Here is a 22,459-nt window from a genome sequence, read left to right as displayed (position 1 = left end):
TTTACTTTTGTGGGTTTGCTATGCTTAATGTCTGTTACAATGATACCTTATTCAAGTAGAGTGAATTTGATTATCACTCATTATTAAATGAAATTCTCAGTTTAACTAGAGAGGGCATGGATTGCGTGCTTACCAATGTCGATTACATCTTCTATTTACAGTTTGCAAACCTGGTTAGTCAGACAGGTTGAACCAAAAACTAATTTGTTCAATCTCGCTGAAAAATCACATTTCAGATGTGTACATTATCCACCACATCACACATTTCTGATTTACAGAAAGGTTCCACATTACTGTCTTTTGTAGACTAAATCATCCTATTACTTATATAGAATTGTGTGTGCTGTTATTTTTTTGCCATGAAATTTTAAAGAAAATCGTTAGACCCCAATGCTGTACCAATACATTCCCAATCAAGAGCGGAGCCAGCAGTGATATAGTTCTAAGTGTAAATGGCAAGAACAGTGGTCAGTGTTGGACCTGCAGAGCTACCGTTACCTAACATTTGCCAAACACTTTGTGCTGTAGTGTGACCTCCTTACTTTCTGTAAGTAAGAATTCCATTGTACCAGTACATGTACCGGTTACATATGGCAATAAAGTTCAAGTCAAGTATACATACTTGTAAATGTGCTGTGTGCTATGTATACAGTAACAGTTACACTTGTCCTCGCTGCATCTATTAATATATGAAGTCATTTTTATAAGTATTAAGCTGTTTTTTCCGATTAAGTAGTACTAACTGTGAAAGCAGAAAATGGCCAGTCTTATTTGTCAAAAGCTATCTCATGCTGTGCACAGTTTTTTTTTCTTTACAAAAAATCTACATTATTTGGCAATGAAACTGTGGCGTCCTATTCCTGATCTCTATGGGATGTTCACAGAACCTGGATAGACATTACTCAGTGCTGCTTTTGAAAGGTGAAGATTGCTAATTTTGCAGTTTGGTACTGTGCTGAATGTAACACAAAAACCTATTCATTAAAAATAGTGTCAGAGCAGCAAGGTAGGATACTATATATTTTATTATCGATCTACACCCAATATACCCTTTAAGCCATCTGCTGTACTCTTAGTAGTTGGTAACAACCTAATAGAATACTTAAGTAGCACATAGTATTAGAGTATCACTCTTCCTGAACTAAAAACAATTTTTAGTGTTATCCTTGATGCTTTTTTTCCCCTTTAACAAAGCATAGAGGATCTAATTTCTAACTGTAGTTCTAACTTTGTCATTTTTTTAGTGCAAAATTTTACTAATTCCAGATAATTTCAAATCACTTTTCTAAGTTGTTTCATAAGACTATATCCTTAATCATTTGCATTTAGATTTGGTTAAAAAGAGGAGCAAATCTGCCCTGGAGCAAAATGCTTTGAAAATGTCTGTGTGTGAGTTTGTATTTTTAAATACAATACCATACCATTATCCTACCAATTGCTTTTTTTTTTAACAAAATGCTTCTTATCTTATTTAACAGTAATGTGAAGCAATACTGTATTTACAGAAGTCCTGAAATGCCGACATTTATTTTTTTCTATCAAAAGGCTGGCGCCCTGGATTCAAGTACTACAACAAGTGGGTCTCTTTGGTTGGAGCCATTATGTGCTGTGTGGTGATGTTCATTATTAACTGGTGGGCAGCCTTGCTGACAAATGTCATTGTCATGGCCTTGTATATCTATGTCAGCTATAAGAAACCAGGTAAGAAATTTACTGGAGGTACAACACCATCTGTTTCAGTAAAAATGCAGAGATATACCTAGTGTTTAGATCTTTATTTTCTTCCATACCGTGTATAATAATGTTCTATTTATACCGTTAGGCTATTGTACTGTATAAAATATATTTGTTTTTAGACGTAATCAGAAATGGTAAGTTAGAGATAATAAAGATGTAGTAGTATTTTTTTACTGTCTGTACACGACTGTGTATTATGTGTTTACTACAGTGCACACAGTATTACAGTTTTTAAAAGAAATAAACAGGGGTCTTAACACTCTAATCTTTTTGTATTTATAGCACTAAATAAACTTAAGTACAAATTCATACAGGGTACCTTGCATGATCTGAGTATTTAGTGACGAAGGATCAGGGTATAAGTAATAAAATATGTCTCCCACATTCTGTTTGTTCCTTATTACTGGCCAATGTAGCTGCAACACTTATGCAAATAAGGAGTTACACCCAGTGTGCTTTCACAACAATATTTAAGCAGAATTTACAAATAATGAAAAGGGGGCAAAAATAATTATTGAAACATCAGAGTATCTGTGGCCTTCTAGAGCAGAATAAATTAATGATTTGCATCCAAATGAAAGCTTTATTATTAGATAAAGTGAATAGGGAGTTAGGCTGTGACCTAAATCTCAGTAATGTGACTGGCCATGACACAAAACGGGTTCAGATACAAATTCAGCGTTTAAAAAATACAGTAGTGCAATGCTGATAAACTGCAGTTCAGCAAACAATACACCATCTTTTAGAAGCTATTTCAAAAGCTTGTGCAGTATGTTTTGAAATTTTGCAAAGCATTTTCACTCGGTGAAACTAGTCTGTTTAAACCACAATAGTAACAATATATCGGAAAAAATATTAATGTATTAATGGAGATAGCGTTTCATAACTTGAAATTGTGCTATTTTATAAATGCTGAGGGTGACTGAAAAACTAAAGTTGTATGAAGTTAGGTGTAATGTTTGCTAGCTTCCTTTGTTGTACATTAAAAAATGAACTAACAAAGTTAGAGAAGGTCTTTATTGTGGCCCATCCCCTCGATCCTTCTATGGTCCTTAAATAGTGGGCACAGTATGTATTTAAACCAAAGATCAAGCACCGAACTTGACAGATAAAATATCAATGTAAAACTTAAATTAACTCTGATTAAGGCTGAAATCTGGACTATCTTGATATTTTAAACAGGAGGTATTTAATTACTCCTGAGTAATTACATCTTAGCGTAGTCCTTTTAAATGTGTTGTTCATCTCTACTTACCTGCTAATGGTTTACATAAAAGCATAAGATTATGTGTTCCTAGTTATGCCCTCTCTCATCCCTCCACAACATAAGCAGGAGTGAAATCTGCAGGCTTTTATGACTCATTGTATGCTTTTCTGGTATGTTTTTCATATTCATGGTGTCAGGTTCTCAAGTCCCCTAAGAGCTTTTTTGCCCTTTGAATTTTTATTGCTTGAGTGATCAGTCTGCAGGTTTTTCTAGGTGAAGGAAAAGGCTTGAATTTTTTTAAGATCCTTAAGAGATTGTTAAAAGCATCTGTTGCTTTTGCAGAAAGGTAATGCAGTAATTGCTAAATTATGTACCTCTTAATTTCTGATTCTGAGAGAACATTACCGTTTGTGTATTTGCATATAATTTGGCATCATAAATTGTCTCTCCTGAAACACTTTTTTTAAAATAGTATGCTTGGATGCATTATGATGCACCATCTCTCCCTGAAAAATCTTTTAGATTTCATCTATGAATCTTCTAAAAATGACCTTATTATTAAAGACTGTAAATATTGATGGTGAGTGCAAAAGTGTGAGTTTAATGAAGTAATGCTTTTTATACATTAAGAATATTTTTTAAATACTGAAATTTAGATTGCTATTGCTAGAAGGAGGAAATTAGTTTAGAAGATTTAATCTTTTAACTATTATCAATGGATAAAAATGGCTTTCACCGGAATACACTAGTGGGACATATGTTTCCATTTTTCCTTAAAAGCTACCATATTATATGCAACACATGTACTGTACAGGCACGCACTTGTACAGTAAAAGTTTTCAATTTCTTCTGTTACAGCTAATTTATTTGATTCTTATTGAGTCTGACCTTCTTAATTGTTTTTGGCAGTGGAACCAGACCACCTCTATGTAATATGTTTTTAGTCCTAAGTAATTGACCATTGGACATGTGGTGGCAGCTGGTTACTGTACATAAACAATATACAACTGGCTAAACCACCCAGGGTAATTTTAAACCCACCATTAAAATGTTAGAGATGTAACACTTGAGGAGGAAGTGATGAGAATTCTGATGTTTATGTACCAAGTAAATGCCATCTGTTTTGATTTATATTTTTTAAGTGACTATTTGCGTGTGCATTAAGAGCATGTACTTGCAGTGTGGAAAAGACTGATGTAGATCTGCTTTACAGATGTCAACTGGGGCTCTTCCACACAAGCCTTGACGTACCACCAGGCTCTCTCTCACTGCATACACCTCACTGGAGTGGAGGACCACATCAAGAACTTCAGGTCATTTACAGTTTTATGCAAGCAGTTCCTGAACACGTGCCTTCTTTCATGCAGGAGTTTTCCCACTCGGAATACAGAATCTTCCCCTTCATGAAACAAAATACACCTACAGAGGTCTCGGCTAACCTCACATATGTTTAATACGATGTGACACAATACAACACAATGCAATCAAGACACAAAAAGGAACTGATTTTGGAATAGATATTTGGTTCAATTAACCTGAAAACAGTGAAAATTGTTTCTCAGCCAATTGGATGCTTAGAACTGCCAAGCTGCTTTTCTAAGAAGCTGTGTATCACTTCAAGGTCCGGGACATTTTCAGCAATTTTGTATTAGTTTTGTTGGAATATTTATACATGAAATTGAAGTGCTATCCCTGCTCAAATTCAGGGCACTGATTCCTGCCCTGGTCCATAGATTGACCTGAGTTTGAAGCCTGTGAAGCATTAAGAAGCCAGTATTAATATCTAAGAGAACCTAAAACCATTAAGAATAGTAATATTATTATTGCGACAGCTTAGAAAGCATGTACTCCTGTTCCAAAATACCCTTTTACTGTATATATTTTATATATATTTTGTTTTTAACCTGGCCTAATTCCTTATGTCTTCATCTCTGTTCTTTTTTGCACAACTAACTTCTATTAGTTTCTCTAAAGGACTTGTATGTCTTTTTTTGTCCCAAATAAATCCTGTCATTTTACAAAAGCTTTAATAGATCTTTAAGAGCTTGTGGAATAAATAGGTGGTCGAATAAATAGATGTTTTTTTTTAAATCAGGCATAATTCATTTCTAAAGTCGAACTTTAAACTAAAGTCAGTTTAAGAAACTTGCTTAGGTTGTTAACCTACTAAGTTCTAATTTCTCCTTAACTTCTTCCATGTAAAAAAAATTTCATGAGCAACATGGCTCCCAGCATACTATTCAGCAAACTGTATTAGTATGTAGCCTTTGTTTGTCCTTGCTTTATTTTCGTGCACTACTTTAACAGTATCTGACCGTTCACTGCAGAATTAAGTTGAGGGAGAAAAAAGCTACTGAAACTATGAAAATCTTTTTAATCCCCAAAAGCTTATATTAGTGTGGTAAGAATGTAACAGCCTTCAGATGACGATGTGTGAATAACTATAGATTAATTATTTCTCTAGAAAACCGGAAAAGGCTATTTTTGGAAATAATAATTTGGTTTTCAGGATAGTGTTGAGAGGTTCTCTGTGTCTGCGTGATTGTAGCACAAATTACAAATTATGTAGCACAAATTACTTCTTCATGATTTCTAAGAAATAACGTGCAAATCCTCTGGGTTTTATTTATTAAATATAAAATTGTAATTCAAAGCAATCTTTCAGTGCTCTTCACTTCGTTTGACCTCTGCTTTTCTTATATACACCCCCAGATGTTACCATGGCAATGTGCTTTTGTGAGGATTAAGTATTTGCTTAAAATGTCCTCGTAATTAAATGTTTCACTTATGTTTGACGGTTCGTAATCTTAAGTATTTCATAAATCCTTGCTTTGATGTACTCTTCCTTAACTTTGGTAGTTTCAGTGCCAAGATTTTTTTTACATTTTTCACTGTTTTGCTTAATTTGGTTTATTAAAAAGTTTAATGATTTACTAATGATGATTAACTATGGTACTACTTTTACAAATACTTTTCTGTTCAGATTTGTTGGTTAAAAACTCAATAATCCTCAAGAAAAGGCCAACATTGTCGTAAATGTGCAGTATCAGTTTTACCAGAGAGCAGAGTGTGTTTGTCTCTTGGTAACCATCCCTTCAGCTCAATGAAAACTTGTCATTGGCAAGTACACAGAAGGGTTTTCTTTGCTTAATAAAACCTTGTCATTTGCAATATTAACATTTTTTTGTTTTCCCACAGACCCCAGTGTTTGGTGATGACTGGCTATCCGTATGCTCGTCCTGCGCTGCTCAACCTAGTTCATGACTTTACTAAAAATGTTGGGCTTATGGTCTGTGGACATGTCCGGATGGTAGGTGTCAAGACTGTGTTTTAGTAAAGACTTAGATGAGAGTAACTGAACAAAGCTAAAGCTCTCTAGTCTAAAAGGCTGGTGGGTTTCATGCTGAAAGCACTTAATTTTGTCCATGTAGTTTTGTAATTATTATTCCAAATAGCACCCATTTTTGAGGTGGTTGCCACAGAATTTGAAGATTTAGGTTATGAAGTTTGAAGTTAAGTTTGCAAATCTTATTTTATGAGATCAGCAACAATAACTAAATTTAGATGCAAAGAAACTGATTTTCCTTTTTAGAAGTATGAGGATCACCCCAAAAAGGAAAGCTGCCAATTTCTTTTATGTCATTTATGTCATTAAACATTTATGACTAATGTTTAATGGCAATTCAAATTGGTACTTAACCAGCTATGTTTTAGATTTTAAATCACTTTCACCAAAGTCCCCATGTGTTCTTATAGAGGTCTTACTAGTTCATTGTATAATCTGTATACCCTCAATTTATTTATTTGCCTTTTATTGCTTCTTGACATTAAGATGAAAATGTTAACATAAACACTGGAGCTTTCATATACAACTTCCGATTTCCAATGTTGCAGCTATAGAATGATATTTTTGCTTTCTATGATATTCTGCACTTGTCCACACTTAATAAGTTGCCAAGTGTTTTTCCAGTACCGAATTTTGTCTGTTTTTATTCCCTTTGCAGCTTCTGCATTGTTTGCTCAACTTCCTATTTTGGCATCATCTGCCAGCATTACTAGTTTGCTAATTACACCTGAATCTAGTTTGTTGTTGAATTTAGAATGAGCAGTGGTCCTAAGACAGATCCCTGTTGCACACCTCAAATGATATCACCCCACTTTGAACGTTTCACCCCCCATTAGTGCTCTACTTTTACTATACATTTACCAGTTTTTAATCCCAGCAGCACGCATTACCTTGTTTGCTCCCCTCAAATAAAGCATACTGGATTGTGAGATTTCTTAAGTTTCATGTAATTCTAAAAGGTAAAAGTTTTAACAAATGAGTTATGTAATGAGGGGAAAATTGACATATATAAGTTGTAGACTAAAATCAGAAGCAGAACGTTATTATCCAGTGTTTTGCGGTGGTGTCTGATGCGTATTGCATTTGAGAGACTTAACAGTCTTGTTGTTTTCCCAGAGTGCTCGCAGGCATAACTTCAGGGAATTGGCGAATGACCAGACTCGATACCAGCGCTGGCTTCTGAAGAACAAAACCAAGGCATTCTACACTCCAGTTTATGCAGAGGACCTACGACAGGGAGCCCAGTATTTGTTACAGGTAGTTATTGATCCAGTAGTTGACTTGTTAATTTGTGTCATTAGCTTTTGTAGCAACATGTTAGGGAAAATATTTTGCTTATTTTTGTAGGCTTATGTTAAGGAAAATATTTTGGATATTTGATGAATATTTTTAATGATAATGGTGACATTAATAACATTTTATTGACATTCCAATGTTTTATAAGCAAAGTTTTTGCTCAGGTTTCAATATGACTGGCCCAGGAAGGGAGCTGAAGATAATTGCTCTCTCAATGGGGACAGAACTTGTCATTGTCATCCCCTTAGTAAAACAAAAAAGTCTGTGAATGCACTTTGAGGACTGTTAATTAGTACATTTTGATCAGCATATATTTCTATATACTGATTATATGCAAATAATACCTGTATTCATTAGAATATTGTGGTTCAAGTTATTTGAAATTGAAAAAAACATTTTTCAGCTAGTTTTTTCCAGTGCAAATTTTACTTATTTTCTGTATCTCCAAATAAAATCCTTAAGATCTTAAACCATGTGTTTCTGGAGAAATTACAGTGGGTTCGTGTCTGACGCGAGTTTGAAATACACATATTTAAAATAAAGCCATATTTTTTTGTTTAAATTAAGTAGCACGGTTCTAAATAATGCGTGCCGCATAGTTACACCGTTGGCCGCCCGATGCTCATGGTGCGAGTGTCGCGTTGGAGAGTTAGGAGTACTGGTACACTGTGATGCTGTTGTCTCGGGCCTCAGTCTGCTGCTTGGCATACTACGGTATAGTCGTCTCTCGTGCAGTTCTGTTTCAACAGTGTTATTTTAGTGTTATTTTACCCCGTAAACATTATTTTTGTGTGCAATTTGTGTTTCAACATGGCTAGCAAGCGTCCTGCGAAGAGTGAAAGTGCCAGTAGTGGTGCAAAGTGTGCAGGAAAGTCTATTTTGTTAGAGATGTAGTTAGATGTGATAGCGCAATACGAGCGTGGTGAGAGCACAGTATGCATTGAATTTTTTTCTCTCTCATTTTCTCTCACTCTCTCTTTCAAATTCCCTTTACAGAAAACATATAACTGATGCTTACTAATATTTTATGTATTTTTACGTATACATGTCTGTGTTAATTATGTTTTTGTTTTATACATGTTACAAGTTGATGTGTTGAAGGTATTTAGCGTATGGCATTTCCCATCATTCACGCCTATAGGGTGTAAGTAGGGTCAAACTTACGCGTGCGGAACGCAACTATGGTATTTACCATTATTTTAAATATGAAAAATTTGTTTAAATTACGCAAAATTTACAATACAATAAAATGTTACAATACAATAACCTACAAAGCAGGTTTCTAGAACGCAACCCTCACATAAATTGAGAACCCTCTTTATATAGATTAATAAATGTAAATGTACAATCACCTTGAGGATACCAAGAACAAAACCTGCTCGTGGTGTTGTACTAGTTGCAGTAGCACCATGGAAGGAATTAAATAACAGTTAATTAAGCATCATTCAACTTATTTGGTTTCTGTTGTAAATGCATCTAGAATAGTGATGGTAGTCCCTAGATCCCCTGCAAATTGTTATAACACTCAACTCAAACATCTATTTTTCAGGCTGCAGGCCTGGGGCGACTGAGACCAAATACATTGGTAGTAGGTTTTAAGAACAACTGGAGAGAAGGTGATATGAGAGATGTCGAAACCTACATTAACATGATTCAGTGAGTAGAATGCATCTCATATAGCTCTAGTATATTGTGGTTTTTTGTGACTTAATTTTTCAGAGCTTGTCTTAGGTACTCTTCTGTTGTAGGTTTTTCAGTACAGGGAAAAGCACAGCAGACTTCACATTGTAATTTGTTTAACCAGAAAGATTTGACATTTTATTCAACAAAAGCAAAAAGCAATTAGAAGGGATTTGGGAGAGTTTACTCATGGAATGCATTTTAGCACTTTCTAGAATCCCTTTCTTATTACAGTGCAAATATTTAAACACATTATCATAAGGTCATTTCCAGAGTCTCTGTGTCTGCTAAGTAAGAATGTGCAGTACTAGGTAGGTAAGGCTGAGGACCAGTGGGCTGTGTAGACGACATCCAAGTGTATTTTTATTCCTGCAAGTTTGGTGCTGTTTTTGAACTTCTCCCACGATCTCTTTTAGAGGACTTTGTGAGGAAGAATCCCTTAATTTGAACAAATGTTCGAAAATTTTCAGTTTATCTAAACGTCGTCTGAAAAAAAATTCAGATTTTTTTTAGTTTTGGTGCCATATGGAAGCCATTGTAACAGTTGAATTTTAGAGCCTTGTTCCGTTTAGAATAGTTCTCAAGATTATTTGTTCTACACGTGGACAATTAGGGTTTAATTTAGCATTATGTTTACAGGTCTGTATCTTGTTGAAGTTTCCATGTCAAAACCACATCCTGAAGTGAAACGCAAACGAAATTTATTTGTGTTTCAGTGATGCGTTTGATTTCCAGTATGGAGCAGTTATCCTAAGGTTGAAAGAAGGACTTGATGTTTCCCATATTCATGGTCAAGGTTGGTCTTCTGGTTTTTTTTTTCCCATCTATTGCTTTGATCAGCGTAGAATATCCTAATTTTCCCGTCTTTGTCCATTATACTGTATCTGGTGTCTTGTATCCATTTTTTCTTAAATGCTATCCAATACTATCTAAATATGCAGGAAAATATGAACACTAAAGTGAAGTCTTAAGGTTAATTATGAAAATATAGCAGTTTCTTCTAAACTGGCAAAGCTTGCTTGTGAAGTATTGTGCATGAAACACCAAATAATAGCACTGATATCTACAGTATATATTAGAAATATTAACAGAGAATAAGGCCCTAACATAACACATTTGTCTAACTATTTGAAAATACACTGCTGTTTCATAGAGGTGATGTAAAGTTCTTTGCCCTCTGATTGACCCTTTATTTTAGATTTGTATGCTTATCTGATATTTTTTTTATTATTTTTAGCTCAGATGTAAAATGGCACATCAAGCAAAAATATTTCTGAATCATGGAGTTAGAAAAAATAAATAATTAAGCAAATAGAAAACTAAATAATTGCTGTAAATAATGCAAGTTTTGTAGTGTTTCAAAATTGCATGCTTTATGATATTGATTTAAGCTATTCATATTTAGATAAAATCTGAGAATGAAAGATTATGTAGTTCTTTCTGAAAACACTGTTTGAAGCTTTTGTAATTTAAGAGATGTTTTATTATTAGAATAAACAATGTCAAATCTAGATTCATTATTGCACAAAGGCAAAGCTTCAATTCATGATAGGTCTTAGTGAAACATTTTATTTCTCCATGACACTCCATTTCTTCAGCTGGGAAAGGACTCAATTGACCTGGCCTTTAATGTTCTATAGCTGAGTGATTTGCACATTTTTTCTCAAGTCTGTCTAGGGAATCAAGCATAATTTCTCCAAATCTCAAACTGTCTTCATAATATTCACGGTCATTTTAACATGAAAACACCAGGCTGAAATCTGGGAAGGAAGGTTTAAGCTCTGGAGATTTTTGAGAAATCTCTGAAATAGGTGGTTCATTTTTTTCCTTCTAAATTTGCTTTTTAAATGCCTTGTTCCCTTTTAAGTTATTTTTTATTAAATGCACAGACTCCTCTTAAGAATTGTTAGGTTCATTTTATCACTGTAGACTCCCACTAGGATAGCACAACTTCATTGTTCTCCCTTGTAGATGAGCTGCTGTCATCTCAGGAGAAATCTGGGGGGATCAAGGATATTGTACTGAATCTTGAATCTGGCAAAGACTCTGACGCAGACTCCTCTAAACCTTCGTCTAAAGCTCCCAGCACTCACAACAGCCCAGCTGTGCAAAAAGGTAATACTTTCTTTTGGTAAAACAGCACCACACTCTGCTCTCTTTGCATAGATAATCTGTAGGAATGTAAAACTGGATGATTTCTGTTTAATTATGGACCTCTTATAGTCTTTCAGAACGGGTTCAAGGTAAACTTTTTAAAAATGGTTTCTTAATTGTAAACCCTAGGAAATGTATGTGCCCCATGCAGAAGCCATCTGTTAAATGGATTGGGTATTTTATCAAGTTTAAGGGACTGGAACATGTATGAGATTCCAAAACTGTGTGCTACTTTTTTTAAGTGGTGTAAATGTAAGTTCTGATAACATCTCAGGGTATAATATTTTGTTCAGATAGTTCCAGTATATGAGACTACTGTAAGAAAGCAGAGAATACATCTCTGTGCATTATTTTAGTATTATAATAAAATATTTTACATAAGACTGAAATAATCAAGACTGTTTTTCCAATGGGTAGCAAATTGCCCAAAGCTTTTTTTTCCCTTTTGGTTTTAGCTGATGCTTATATGGAACAAACAATAAGAAAAAACAAGTTCAGTAATTTTATTTAAGTGTTGGGTTTGTACTTCTGTATTAACTATTTTTGTTTGGAACACTTTTGAATCCACTCTATGCTTTAGCATTTGTGAAGAAGGTTTTAATTAGCTGCAAAAAAGAAGATGTAGTTAAAAATGGCATGGATTTAGGGATATACTGTATATCCCTCTCAGTATTTTGGGCTAGTTCAACATCCCCTTTCAGGATGTTGAACTAAAGGAGTATATTTTCTTGTGCTTTTATTTCCCAAAGGCATTCCTCCTTATTCGTGAAGTATAAACATGTTTACTTCAGTGAACTCCTCTTTCTTTGGTCCCTCAGAGAGTGTGACCTTCGTATCTCTCATTTTGGCCTCCTCTACACATGTCTGCATTAAAACACGCACAGCTTTCGTTCGTCCCACTTAATCATAAATCTGTCCTAAATAAACCGAAGGAAAAACTCCCCCAGTGCAAGCCTTTCCCTGAATTTTGAAAGCCCGATACTTTCGAGTGTAGCCTATAATTTACAGTCAGAATGAGTTTATAGACCCAAAAATTATTCCTCATTAATTACTTCCTCGAACGATGAGAATTTGTGTAACCTTTGAATTGCTTTGACCTTTTGTGGCAAGAACCACATGACTTGAACAGATATTTATCATAAGCCAGTGAACCATTCATACTATGGGTCATTTGATAAATCTAGGATAAAAGGAGGAATTTATTATTTTGAATTTAATTGGTATTAAAAAAAAAAGTAAAATCTCTATTTTTTCCTATCTACAATAATACTATGGTCTTGAATTCTTGGTCAATTTATATCATCCTGTATTTGACCAAGTCAAGCAGATGTTTGATTTTGCTAAAACAAAATTTATCAGGCCACATAGCAGGTTCAAGGCCTTCTCATTTGTTTGTGGACAAGACCTTCTATTTGGCATGTCCTTAAGCACATGGTAAGTACTGTATGTGATGGAACGCATAGGAATTTGCTCAGTATTAAATAGTGTTGAAAACTTCAAAGTATTCTTCTAGAAAAGTTTAATTTTACAGTAACAAAGTGTCTTCACAGACCATTTTGAGCTACATTTATTAAATTGACTGGGTTGTATAGGATATTATTGCTAAATCCATTAGTTTGTTATAAAGTCTCTAAAACCTGGTAAGGGATTATTTATAGAATGTTTTTGCATTGTTGTGTGATGTGAAATACTTTAACATGGCTGTTATTATTGAATAAGCTATAAATCAGTAGTAAATATTATAAACCAGTGGTGTGTACTGCTTGTTTTAACCCCAAGGAAGCTATTTATTCCTTCAAAAAAGTTTAAAAACTTCCAATTTCGTTCAACACCCCTTTTTAATTTTCATGCATTTCCTACTTTTGTTTTGCTTTTATGTGCTATTTGGGTTATTCCCAATTGCACACTAAACATGCACCAGTGAAATACAGCCATCACAACACAAATGTAATCATTTAACTCCAATGATTTTTTCATTCTTCGGAAATCAAGTGTTTTAGAATTTCTTAGCATTCATGTTTTTGTTTTGAATAATTTCGTTGTTATTGAATGTCGCCGACCAAACATGATGCTGATATATACTGTTCACTGTCCTGTTTTTCCTTGACAAGGCACCAGACTTTAACATACATTTTGTGTCTTTTAAATACTGTCCAGACGAAGATGATGAAGGCAAGGCGCCAACACAGCCACTGTTGAAAAAAGGCAGGCATCCCACGTTTTGTTTTACCGTTCATTGATGCGTCTCTCCTGGCTTTCTTTCCTGGAAAGACAATCTTTTTGCTTTCCCTTTGTCATTTTAGCTTCTGTTTTGTTCATACGTTTCCATTCCCTTAGCGCAGTATCAACGTCTTATACCAACTTCAACTTCAGTATCAACTTCAACTTCTTATTTCTCTCTGCTGTGACAATGTCGGCATTACTTTTTCTTTTCCTTTTCTGGTCTTTATCTCCTCCACTATTAGCTGACTGAACTGGAGCTTTCATGACAGTTGTAGTCTTTGGTTTTTGGGAATCCTCAGAGATACATGTGTCACAAAGCAAATGTTCAAAATGGAAGTTACAATATTTTAATCCATAATCAATTGTCTGTCATTTCTGACTTTTAGCTGTTTTTGTTTTCAAGCTATACAGATGAAAACAGAAAGTAAGCATTGTTGTAGAAATTGAATCTTACACTTTTAGTTTGTTTGCTTTGTTTTCTATGATTTATAGATAAAAAGAGCCCTACTACGCCTTTGAATGCTAATGACCAGAAACTGCTGGAGGCCAGCACACAGTTCCAGAGGAAACAGGGCAAGGGAACAGTAGATGTCTGGTGGCTGTTTGATGATGGTGGTAAGTAAGCACCCCAGAGATCATTTATTAAATAGTAATATATCTTTCAGAGAATATTGCTTTTAGCATTTGTAGACAATATAAATCAGTGCTTTGTAGGGTTGCTAACATTGGCCTTTCAATGTGATTACAAAGGCTTGACTCTGTTGATCCCATATTTGATTACCAACAAGAAGAAATGGAAGGACTGCAAGATTCGTGTGTTCATTGGTGGAAAAATCAATAGGATTGACCATGATCGAAGAACGTGAGTATTTGTGTTTTTAAATATAAGGTGTGAACTGATAAATTTTAAAGCTTTAATTCTTAAAGCAAAGCGTAGTTGAAAATACTTTATTCCAGTAAGCTACAGTATACACTGTATTCATTTAAGCATTCTATGTTTTATCAAAGAAAGATGACAAAATCCTTAGTTTTTTCTCTTTCAATCAATTTTTAAAATTGTAAAAAATTATACTGTAGTCTAAACTTTGAAGCAAGCATATTTCACATTGTAAAATAGAGCTGAATTATTGGAAGTTTTGTTGACAAAGAACTGATATTACTGATAAATGTTTCCTGAAACACATTCTTTCCAGAAGACTCAACATAATGTTTTGGGGAAAAAAAGCTTATTTTAAAGGGATACTTTTAGCTATTTTAATTCAAAAGTAAAGTAGATGCAGTACTGGAATGCATACATTCATGTACATTGTCTCTGTTTATTCCCCCTCTGGTAATAATTCCTGATCTCACATCTGGTTGTACAAAAAAATCAGTTTTCTTTCGCTCATATTGGGGAAGGTATTCTTTGACCTATCTTAAGCCTTTTCATATATTTTTGGTATAAAATTGTATGTTGCACTTTGATGTTTTTCAATTTTATAACAGGATGGCAACTCTGCTTAGCAAGTTCAGGATAGATTTTTCCGACATCACAGTCCTTGGGGATATCAACACAAAGCCAAAGAAGGAAAAGTAAGTTTTTTGGAAAACATTTCATTTAAAGTTAATACTCCTGTTATATCGCTAGGCTTAGGAAGCCTTTTTTTGTTTGTCCAGGAAAAGACATTAAAAAGAGGTTATAAAAATGGTCACATATCAAAGTTTTCCTTTGAATCTCTGAATAATGGCTCATGTATGTAGTGCTGAAAGTCTAGTTGGCCTTTATGTAGAATGATTCCTAGTGATATGGATTTTTAATACCCTCAGATAAATTTTTTGAATGCTGAACATATAAAATATAAAGGTTCTTAAGTGAAATGGATAGACACGTAGATAACATCAGAACATTTATTTCAGCTTTGCAGCCTTTGAAGAAATGATAGAACCTTACAAACTCAATGAGGATGAAATGGAGCAAGAGGCAGCAGAGAAGCTGAAGAACGATGAGCCTTGGAGAATCACTGACAATGAGCTGGAACTCTACAAGGCCAAGGTTAGGCTCCTGTCACACCTGAGGGTCATTTACCAAGTAGACATCATATTTTTTTCTGAATTTACAAAAGTTATGAGATCTATCTGCTTTCACAATTGTATAATATTGTTGGCTATTATTTATTATTTACAAAAGTAGAATTCTTTTTGGTTGAGAAATCCCCAGAACTAATATAAAGATTTCCATAAATGTGTTTTTGCAAAAATAGGTGTGCATTTTGCACAGAACTTGAATTTGTATAAGATTAAGACAGTTTCTGAAAATATTGTGTGTACGTTTAATATATTGTAAGGATTCTGGTGCATAATAACTAAAATAGTCGTATAAGATTTAAACATATTTTGTCTGTGAATTGTTAAGGATTTCCTGTCATCGCTGTTTTAACTAAAAAACAAAGTTAAATAAAGCTTCCATTTTTGAGACCTAACATATTAGCAGTATATTACTGCGTGGCTTTAATGGAGCATATAAAACATTAGTTTATTACAAAAATTACAAAAGATGGTAACCTGACCAGCATGTTCACAGTCCCTCTCAAAATGTTCTTATGAAGCATTAGACCAGCTGAATTGCAGCAGCAACTAGCTTTTTGAAATTTACACCTGGAAAATTGCTGTGCTGATTTTCACACCCAGAACAGGTTATAAACTGTTTTGAAAAACATAGCTCATTACTCAAACTGAAAGCTCAAAAGCTTTAGTTACCTCCAGATATTAAAGATGTACATAATTCTAGTTGGAGCAGGATAAATATGTCAAAAGGGGGCTTTTGAATAAAATAAGTCAGCCTGTCTGACTGCCATTTTCTTTGTTAACACAAGCTCTTGCTGTTTAAAACTCATTTGGTTAATTACCATAAACATATTAGCATAGCATTAAAAGATGACATTGTTCCTGTTTATAGTAAGATGGTTGCCCAGCTGCCATTTTGTTCTCACCACAAAACCTGGCAGTTCCCCTGAACATCCTCAGACATTACTAAATAATTTTCCTGCACATAGACCTCAGACATTACTATTTAATGTCCTGCATACAGTGGGCCATCAGCTCTTACATCTCCTGTTCAAGGTCTGTTTGGCTAATTAAGTCCAAGCTTGTTAGGCATCATTCTAGTGACAATATTAATTCCAATATAGTGAAGCAGAGATCTTTTTTATAATACTGCGAGTCTCTTTTGTGGTATTATTTCCTTTATTGAATGAACAGTGCAGTTCACCTGCCCTCGTATCAGTATCGCTTTATTTTCAGAGCCCCATGAGTCACCTGCACATTCTGTACAGCACAAGTGCTTCATAGCTCTCAAAAAGGCCTTATTGTTCCATTGTTTAATCATAATAGTTAATCTGTAGGTCACCCTGTTTCTGCAAATTTTAATTTAATACTAGTATGAATATTTTATTTATATTTGTTTAATATTTCAGACCCAGCGCCAGATCAGGTTGAATGAATTGCTGAAAGAGCATTCAAGCACAGCAAACCTCATTGTCATGTAAGTAATAAGTTTCAAAAGTGTCAGTGCTATTAAAGAACCTCTTTGGGGTGTTCTGTTTACTTATTTAGGGTCCCTATATACACAACTGTACGCGTTTCCATTTGCATTTAGTTTTACTTCGTTGATAAGTAAACTCCTCTATTGCTTGATATTGAAATTTGTTCTTTTTTCAGTACATAACCTTTCTTATCAAAGAAATCCTGATTATCTATTGATAAACAGGCTATAAAAAAGTTGTTCCAGGAATTATGAACCTCTCACTACGAAATGGCTCTTAACTTAAAGAAACATTTGATACCAGCTAGGTGCAATTACACATTTAAAACACTCTTGACTTTTTAAAAAGATTTTTAAACTTTTTTTTACTCGGTTAACATTCAGGAAATCCTGGACACGTTCAGAAATATGTTAAAAATGTTTAATGAGTGCACTGATGCATTCTTAACTCTGATGAAGACCAAGACATGCTGGTATAGACATTAACATAATCCTGAGTATTGCTGTGTATTTCCATGAATGTTTCTATCTCATGCACCTCAGGGATTTTATGAACTTCCAACAGCCTTTTCTGTTTCTAATTTTAAAATGTAGCCATCTGTGCACCGCATTTGCAGGCACACGATCAGCAGTCGTTCACATTTTTTTTCATTTTGTTTTTAAATTGTCTGCAATAGTTTAGTGTCTTTTCTACCAAAAGTTTATTGGTGATCTTCACGCAGTTGACTAAAGTCCATTAAATGGTGTCGGAATAACCTTAAATGTTAAAAATCGAATTGAATTGGGAAGTTTTCTGTGAGCTTGTCCTGTGCATGTCTAAATATAAAACAGTTTCAGGGAAAAAACAGGTCATACACCCCTTGAACAGTACAGATTCTTATTGATATTTTATCATTATTGATTCACTGTAGAGTCAAGTAAAGGGTGTTCTGTTGTTAGACTGTTGAACTTCTGCTGCCGTTTAAGCTCATGGTGGACCTTTCTGAATTGTAGGAGCATGCCACTGGCGAGGAAGGGAGCGGTGTCCAGTGCCCTCTACATGGCCTGGCTGGAGACTTTGTCCACGCAGCTGCCACCCATCCTCCTTGTGCGTGGCAACCATCAGAGTGTGCTCACCTTCTATTCCTGAAGCACATGCCTTCCCTGCGACACTCTGCACCAGTGGCCAGACGCACCTTTAGAAGAATCTTTAAAAAGACTATAACGGTTTAAACTCTATAAATAAAATACAAGGAAAAACACAGACTGCACTGACACTGCAGGGAGAAGCATTTGGAGTCTGCTGATCTCTCACTAGTGCCATCCAGTGGAGAGGTGGTGTAAGACAGAAGAGAGAATCACATTCCCATTTTGCAGGTCATGGTGATGCCAGATTGAGCCTTTTTCATCCTTAAAAAAAAATTCCAGCGGTCTGGTTGATTGAATGTTAATTCTGCTTCCTTTCCTTCTTTCTTCAGCTGAAAAAACAGTGAACAGTTGTGGTTCATACTGTTCTTATATTTTCATAATTATTTCTTCTGCTACTTTTAAAGCAGCAATAATAATCACACTTTTTAGTTTTCTTCTGTTGGGAGAAATAATGCAGAATGGTTTGCAAAAACTTAATAGCCTTACTGAGGTGCCTTCCACATAAATTAAACTACTACCAAACTTTAAAGCATAACACCCTGATTATAATAGATATATTTTTTGATTGATATCTTGTTTAAAACATGATTTTATGCGAGTGGACTTGCTTAAATTAGCAGTCATTTCCACTGATTCGCATAAAGCTGCTTTAGTGTTTTATTCTTCCCTCTCCATTTCTGTCTTCCTTTGAGCTCTAAGTCAGCGAAATGTGTTTCTCTGACAGTGCCCTCCATTCACAATAAGTAGAGAGCGCGCATTTCAACAAATCAGAAGCTCCAATCACTTAATCCTGCCGTGATTTATCCAACCCAGGCATAGTCCTGGCAAAAATCAGCATCATTTGTCACATTGAACCGCCCTGCGTGTGCAAACACAATCTAAAATTACAGTGGAAGGCAACAACATAGCTGCTAAAGAATATTGTTCTGAACCAAAAAGAAGAAGATGTTGAAAACTCAGGCTGGAGTAGTTGAAAGTAAACTGGTATCCTTGGTTAAATACAATGTACTTGGCATTCACACCTCTCTTCACAAAAGACCTTGCTCCATCATGGCCTCTGCTGGCCTAGGTTGCGTGTTGTAGGTTGACTGTTACCAATTCTCCCGCAGCACTGCCGGTTTTTACATCAGACTCGGTGTGCTAGGGGGGAAACATTGTTTTATTCCAAATTACTGGGTGTGCAAGCAAGAGATGCAAAGGTACATGTAAAAATCTAGAATTTGCCTTAATCATTGGCATAATTGTTGTTTCAATTTTACCATTACTTCCTTTTTAAGCCATAATGGCTGATTGATAACTAAATGGAGAAAACTGTAAGTGCTCAGTCCATGTGAAGTGTATTATAAAAGCTGCTGTCTTGCCATTTCCAATTTTGCAAGTGCTGTTTTATTCCAACACCTTTTAAGCTTCATTGGATTTTATATATAGTTCCAGAAAATGAGATCTGCGCGTCTCTGAATGAAGTTGTTGTGCATTTTTGGCATGGCTTCTTAACAAGAATAAAATAGCTCTATCTTTAAACTCAAAATACTGTAATTTTGTCAAGGCTGATACATAGCAGAAGCTCGGAAACTCATGTCAAGTCATAAAAAGCGATTTTCGTCATTTTCAAGTGAATCTTCCAACAAAATCAGAAATGGTGTGACCAGTGGGTTTAGATTTTATGGTCTGAAGCAAGGATGGTGAGCTGAAATTGTACGTATTGCCTGCCTATTTATTGAAAGGTGAGTGCTGTGAGGTTGATCCCATAACTGTGAAGGTAATGTTTTTTTTTTATTTCTCTTTGCTGTAAACAGATGCATTGAGGATTGATAAAATAGCCTTTTCTCTTTTTGCACGTGTGACTCAGATCTGCCGTAACTTTAATGGACAATAAATTCATAAAGAAATATTGCTCATTACAGGACCTAGGAAAATGAGGAATGTCATTATTTGTATTTTTTTCTTTAAATTGGACCATGCACTTTTTTAATCTAAGTAGCAAGATTAGTTTTCATGCTCAGTGTATTTGATAGCTGCAGAGAAAGTTCCTGCCCTTCTGTAATTTCATAAAGCTTTGACGAATCCAAGGCGGTTCTTGTTATGCTTTGCATTGGCTGCTTTTGCATGGCTGTTGGCCATTCTAAACAAAAATACACCCACAATCCAGATAAGAGGTTGTCCTTCGAAGATTGTACCTAATTTCTCTAATCTGCCCGAAAATGCACCATTTTTGAGTTGAGCATAATAGAAGCTGGCTTCATTATGTGGGAGGGGTCAGGGGAATGAGGGGCAGAGGGTCTTTTATTGAAGTCACTGTTGAGAAATGTGCAGAATTCCTCTGCCCTAAACTTCACATAGTGCTGAATGTTATACTGTGTGTTGCCTTTGTGTTCTGTAATCTCTTCCTCTTTTTTTAATTTGCTCTGATGCTGAATCCTTTCAAAATAGGCTATTGTATGTCTCTGATAGACAGCATTCCGGAATTCGACTCCCCCTAGTCTGGGACAGAGCTCTTATGGGGAAGTACAACTAAGTGGCTGGTAAGATGCAATGTTTAGTTATAGTGAAGGTTAGATATGAAAACAGCAAGGTTAAAGTTAGTAGACAGCCTCCTTGACATTTTTTCAAGGGGCTACTGGGATTATGGTGTGCTAGACTCTTGTTTCGTACACCAGTCTCTTTCTGCTCTCTGTTAATATTTTTTTTACATATTCCAAGTCCGTTAGAAAAAGAAAATAATAACATTTAATATTCTGGTTAATTTAATGACTTCATACTTGATGTTTTATTTTTTAAATGTTTTTAGGCTATCAACACATTTGAACTTGTATACATAAGGAGACATTAAACTTTTTGGAAAGTGAGCATGATACTTTTTTAGAAGGGTTGTATAGCTTTCTAGATGCAAGGTGGATACCAATTTACCAAGTAACCTATTTAAAGATCTCTCTTCTCTCTTTCAAATATTGGCAACTATTAAGTGTATTGTGCAGTACACAGTCTTTCACAGGTATGATCTAAACTAGGACAAATTCCACCGTGAATGTCTTACATGTCAAAAACCATAAAAATCAAATGGGGGGGAGGCTGTTGCATAACTTGCTAGTGATTGTTACACATTACAACCAAATGAAATATGTCTGTGTGCTTGTGTATCCATTTATATGAATACACATCAGGTGTTTAAATGAGTAGATAATATTCTAGAATACGTTTTAGCGTCTTTTTACCATATAATACGGCCTTTACTGCACAATTATTTTCCATTCAAACGGAGCAGTTGTTGGCTACTATATGGTCATTCCATTTTCTAACGGTGATTTTCCCACCAGTTTGTCTCTGTAGCCAAAGTTTTATTTTTTAAAAATCTGTCAGTAGTAAAACATTAAAACTAATGAAGTAAAAGCACTGGTCATTCTGTTAAAACTTACCTAGTTTGCACTGTGTAATTCATAATTAACCTGTAAATAACTAATAGTGAAATTAAGGGAGTGGATTAATGAAAAATAAACTGGGTAAGACTATTTATTTTAGGGTTTTTTTTTTAGTTTAAGTTAAGTTGCATGTTGATTTTATGTTGGGATTTTGCTCTTTTAATATTTTAATTAACTTTTTCAGTCTTTCTGTACATTTCTATCTTTTATATATACCTTTTAAAAGAAGATATGTTAAAAAGTGTTTTAAAAGTCTTTTTTTTCTTTTTTTCCCAGTGAGGTAGACATGATCTACCTAAATGGTTGAAACTGTAAAATTTTGATATACACTGTACTGTAACTGTCACAAATATGCTTTTCTAACATTATTTTAACATTTAAGATTACAGATACTTTGTACATCTATTGCAATAAATAGAAAATGAATGAAACAAATTAAAATGTATGATTCCTTATTGTTTATTTACAGTAGTTAAGACTTTGTTTATAATCTTCGGGTTTTATCGTGTAAATCTTAAAATTTTATACAACTCATCTCAAGTTACTTTGTTAAAAATAAGAGATGTATAGTCAAATTAATAGTGTACAAAAAGTAAGTTGACTGACCTGCAATGTCTAATGTGGGTTCAGAGATCATTCAACAGTCCAACAGGACAGAACAGGACAGGTCTTCCAGGGTTCAGTGCCTTGTTTTCAGAGCCGAAAGAAGGACAGGACACAGTGAATAAATAAAGGCCACAATATGTGGCCTT

General features: G+C 34.7%; 1 protein-coding gene across 2 annotated transcripts in view; it reads left to right on the top strand.

Moving 5' to 3' along the window:
• Positions 1-22,148, top strand: part of slc12a2 (solute carrier family 12 member 2) — a 95,584-nt gene extending 73,436 nt beyond the window's left edge. The window contains exons 14-27 of one of the 2 annotated variants that reach the window (XM_088629830.1): positions 1,546-1,701; positions 4,158-4,257; positions 6,143-6,254; positions 7,407-7,547; positions 9,136-9,242; positions 9,983-10,062; positions 11,238-11,381; positions 13,578-13,625; positions 14,136-14,258; positions 14,394-14,505; positions 15,129-15,215; positions 15,540-15,675; positions 17,096-17,163; positions 18,157-22,148. In XM_088629830.1, the coding sequence (XP_088485956.1) occupies positions 1,546-1,701; positions 4,158-4,257; positions 6,143-6,254; positions 7,407-7,547; positions 9,136-9,242; positions 9,983-10,062; positions 11,238-11,381; positions 13,578-13,625; positions 14,136-14,258; positions 14,394-14,505; positions 15,129-15,215; positions 15,540-15,675; positions 17,096-17,163; positions 18,157-18,292 (1,550 nt within the window). In that variant the 3' untranslated portion in view covers positions 18,293-22,148. The remainder of the gene's footprint in view (positions 1-1,545; positions 1,702-4,157; positions 4,258-6,142; positions 6,255-7,406; positions 7,548-9,135; positions 9,243-9,982; positions 10,063-11,237; positions 11,382-13,577; positions 13,626-14,135; positions 14,259-14,393; positions 14,506-15,128; positions 15,216-15,539; positions 15,676-17,095; positions 17,164-18,156) is intronic. The other variant, XM_088629831.1, reaches the window with a different exon arrangement.
• The last annotated feature ends 311 nt before the right edge of the window (positions 22,149-22,459 follow it).

Source organism: Lepisosteus platostomus, chromosome 4 (assembly GCF_059453375.1).
Source record: "Lepisosteus platostomus isolate fLepPlt1 chromosome 4, fLepPlt1.hap1, whole genome shotgun sequence".
Lineage (NCBI taxonomy): Eukaryota > Metazoa > Chordata > Actinopteri > Semionotiformes > Lepisosteidae > Lepisosteus > Lepisosteus platostomus.
The sequence above is the reverse complement of the archived record's forward strand: the minus strand, read 5'-3'. Positions and strand labels throughout refer to the sequence as shown.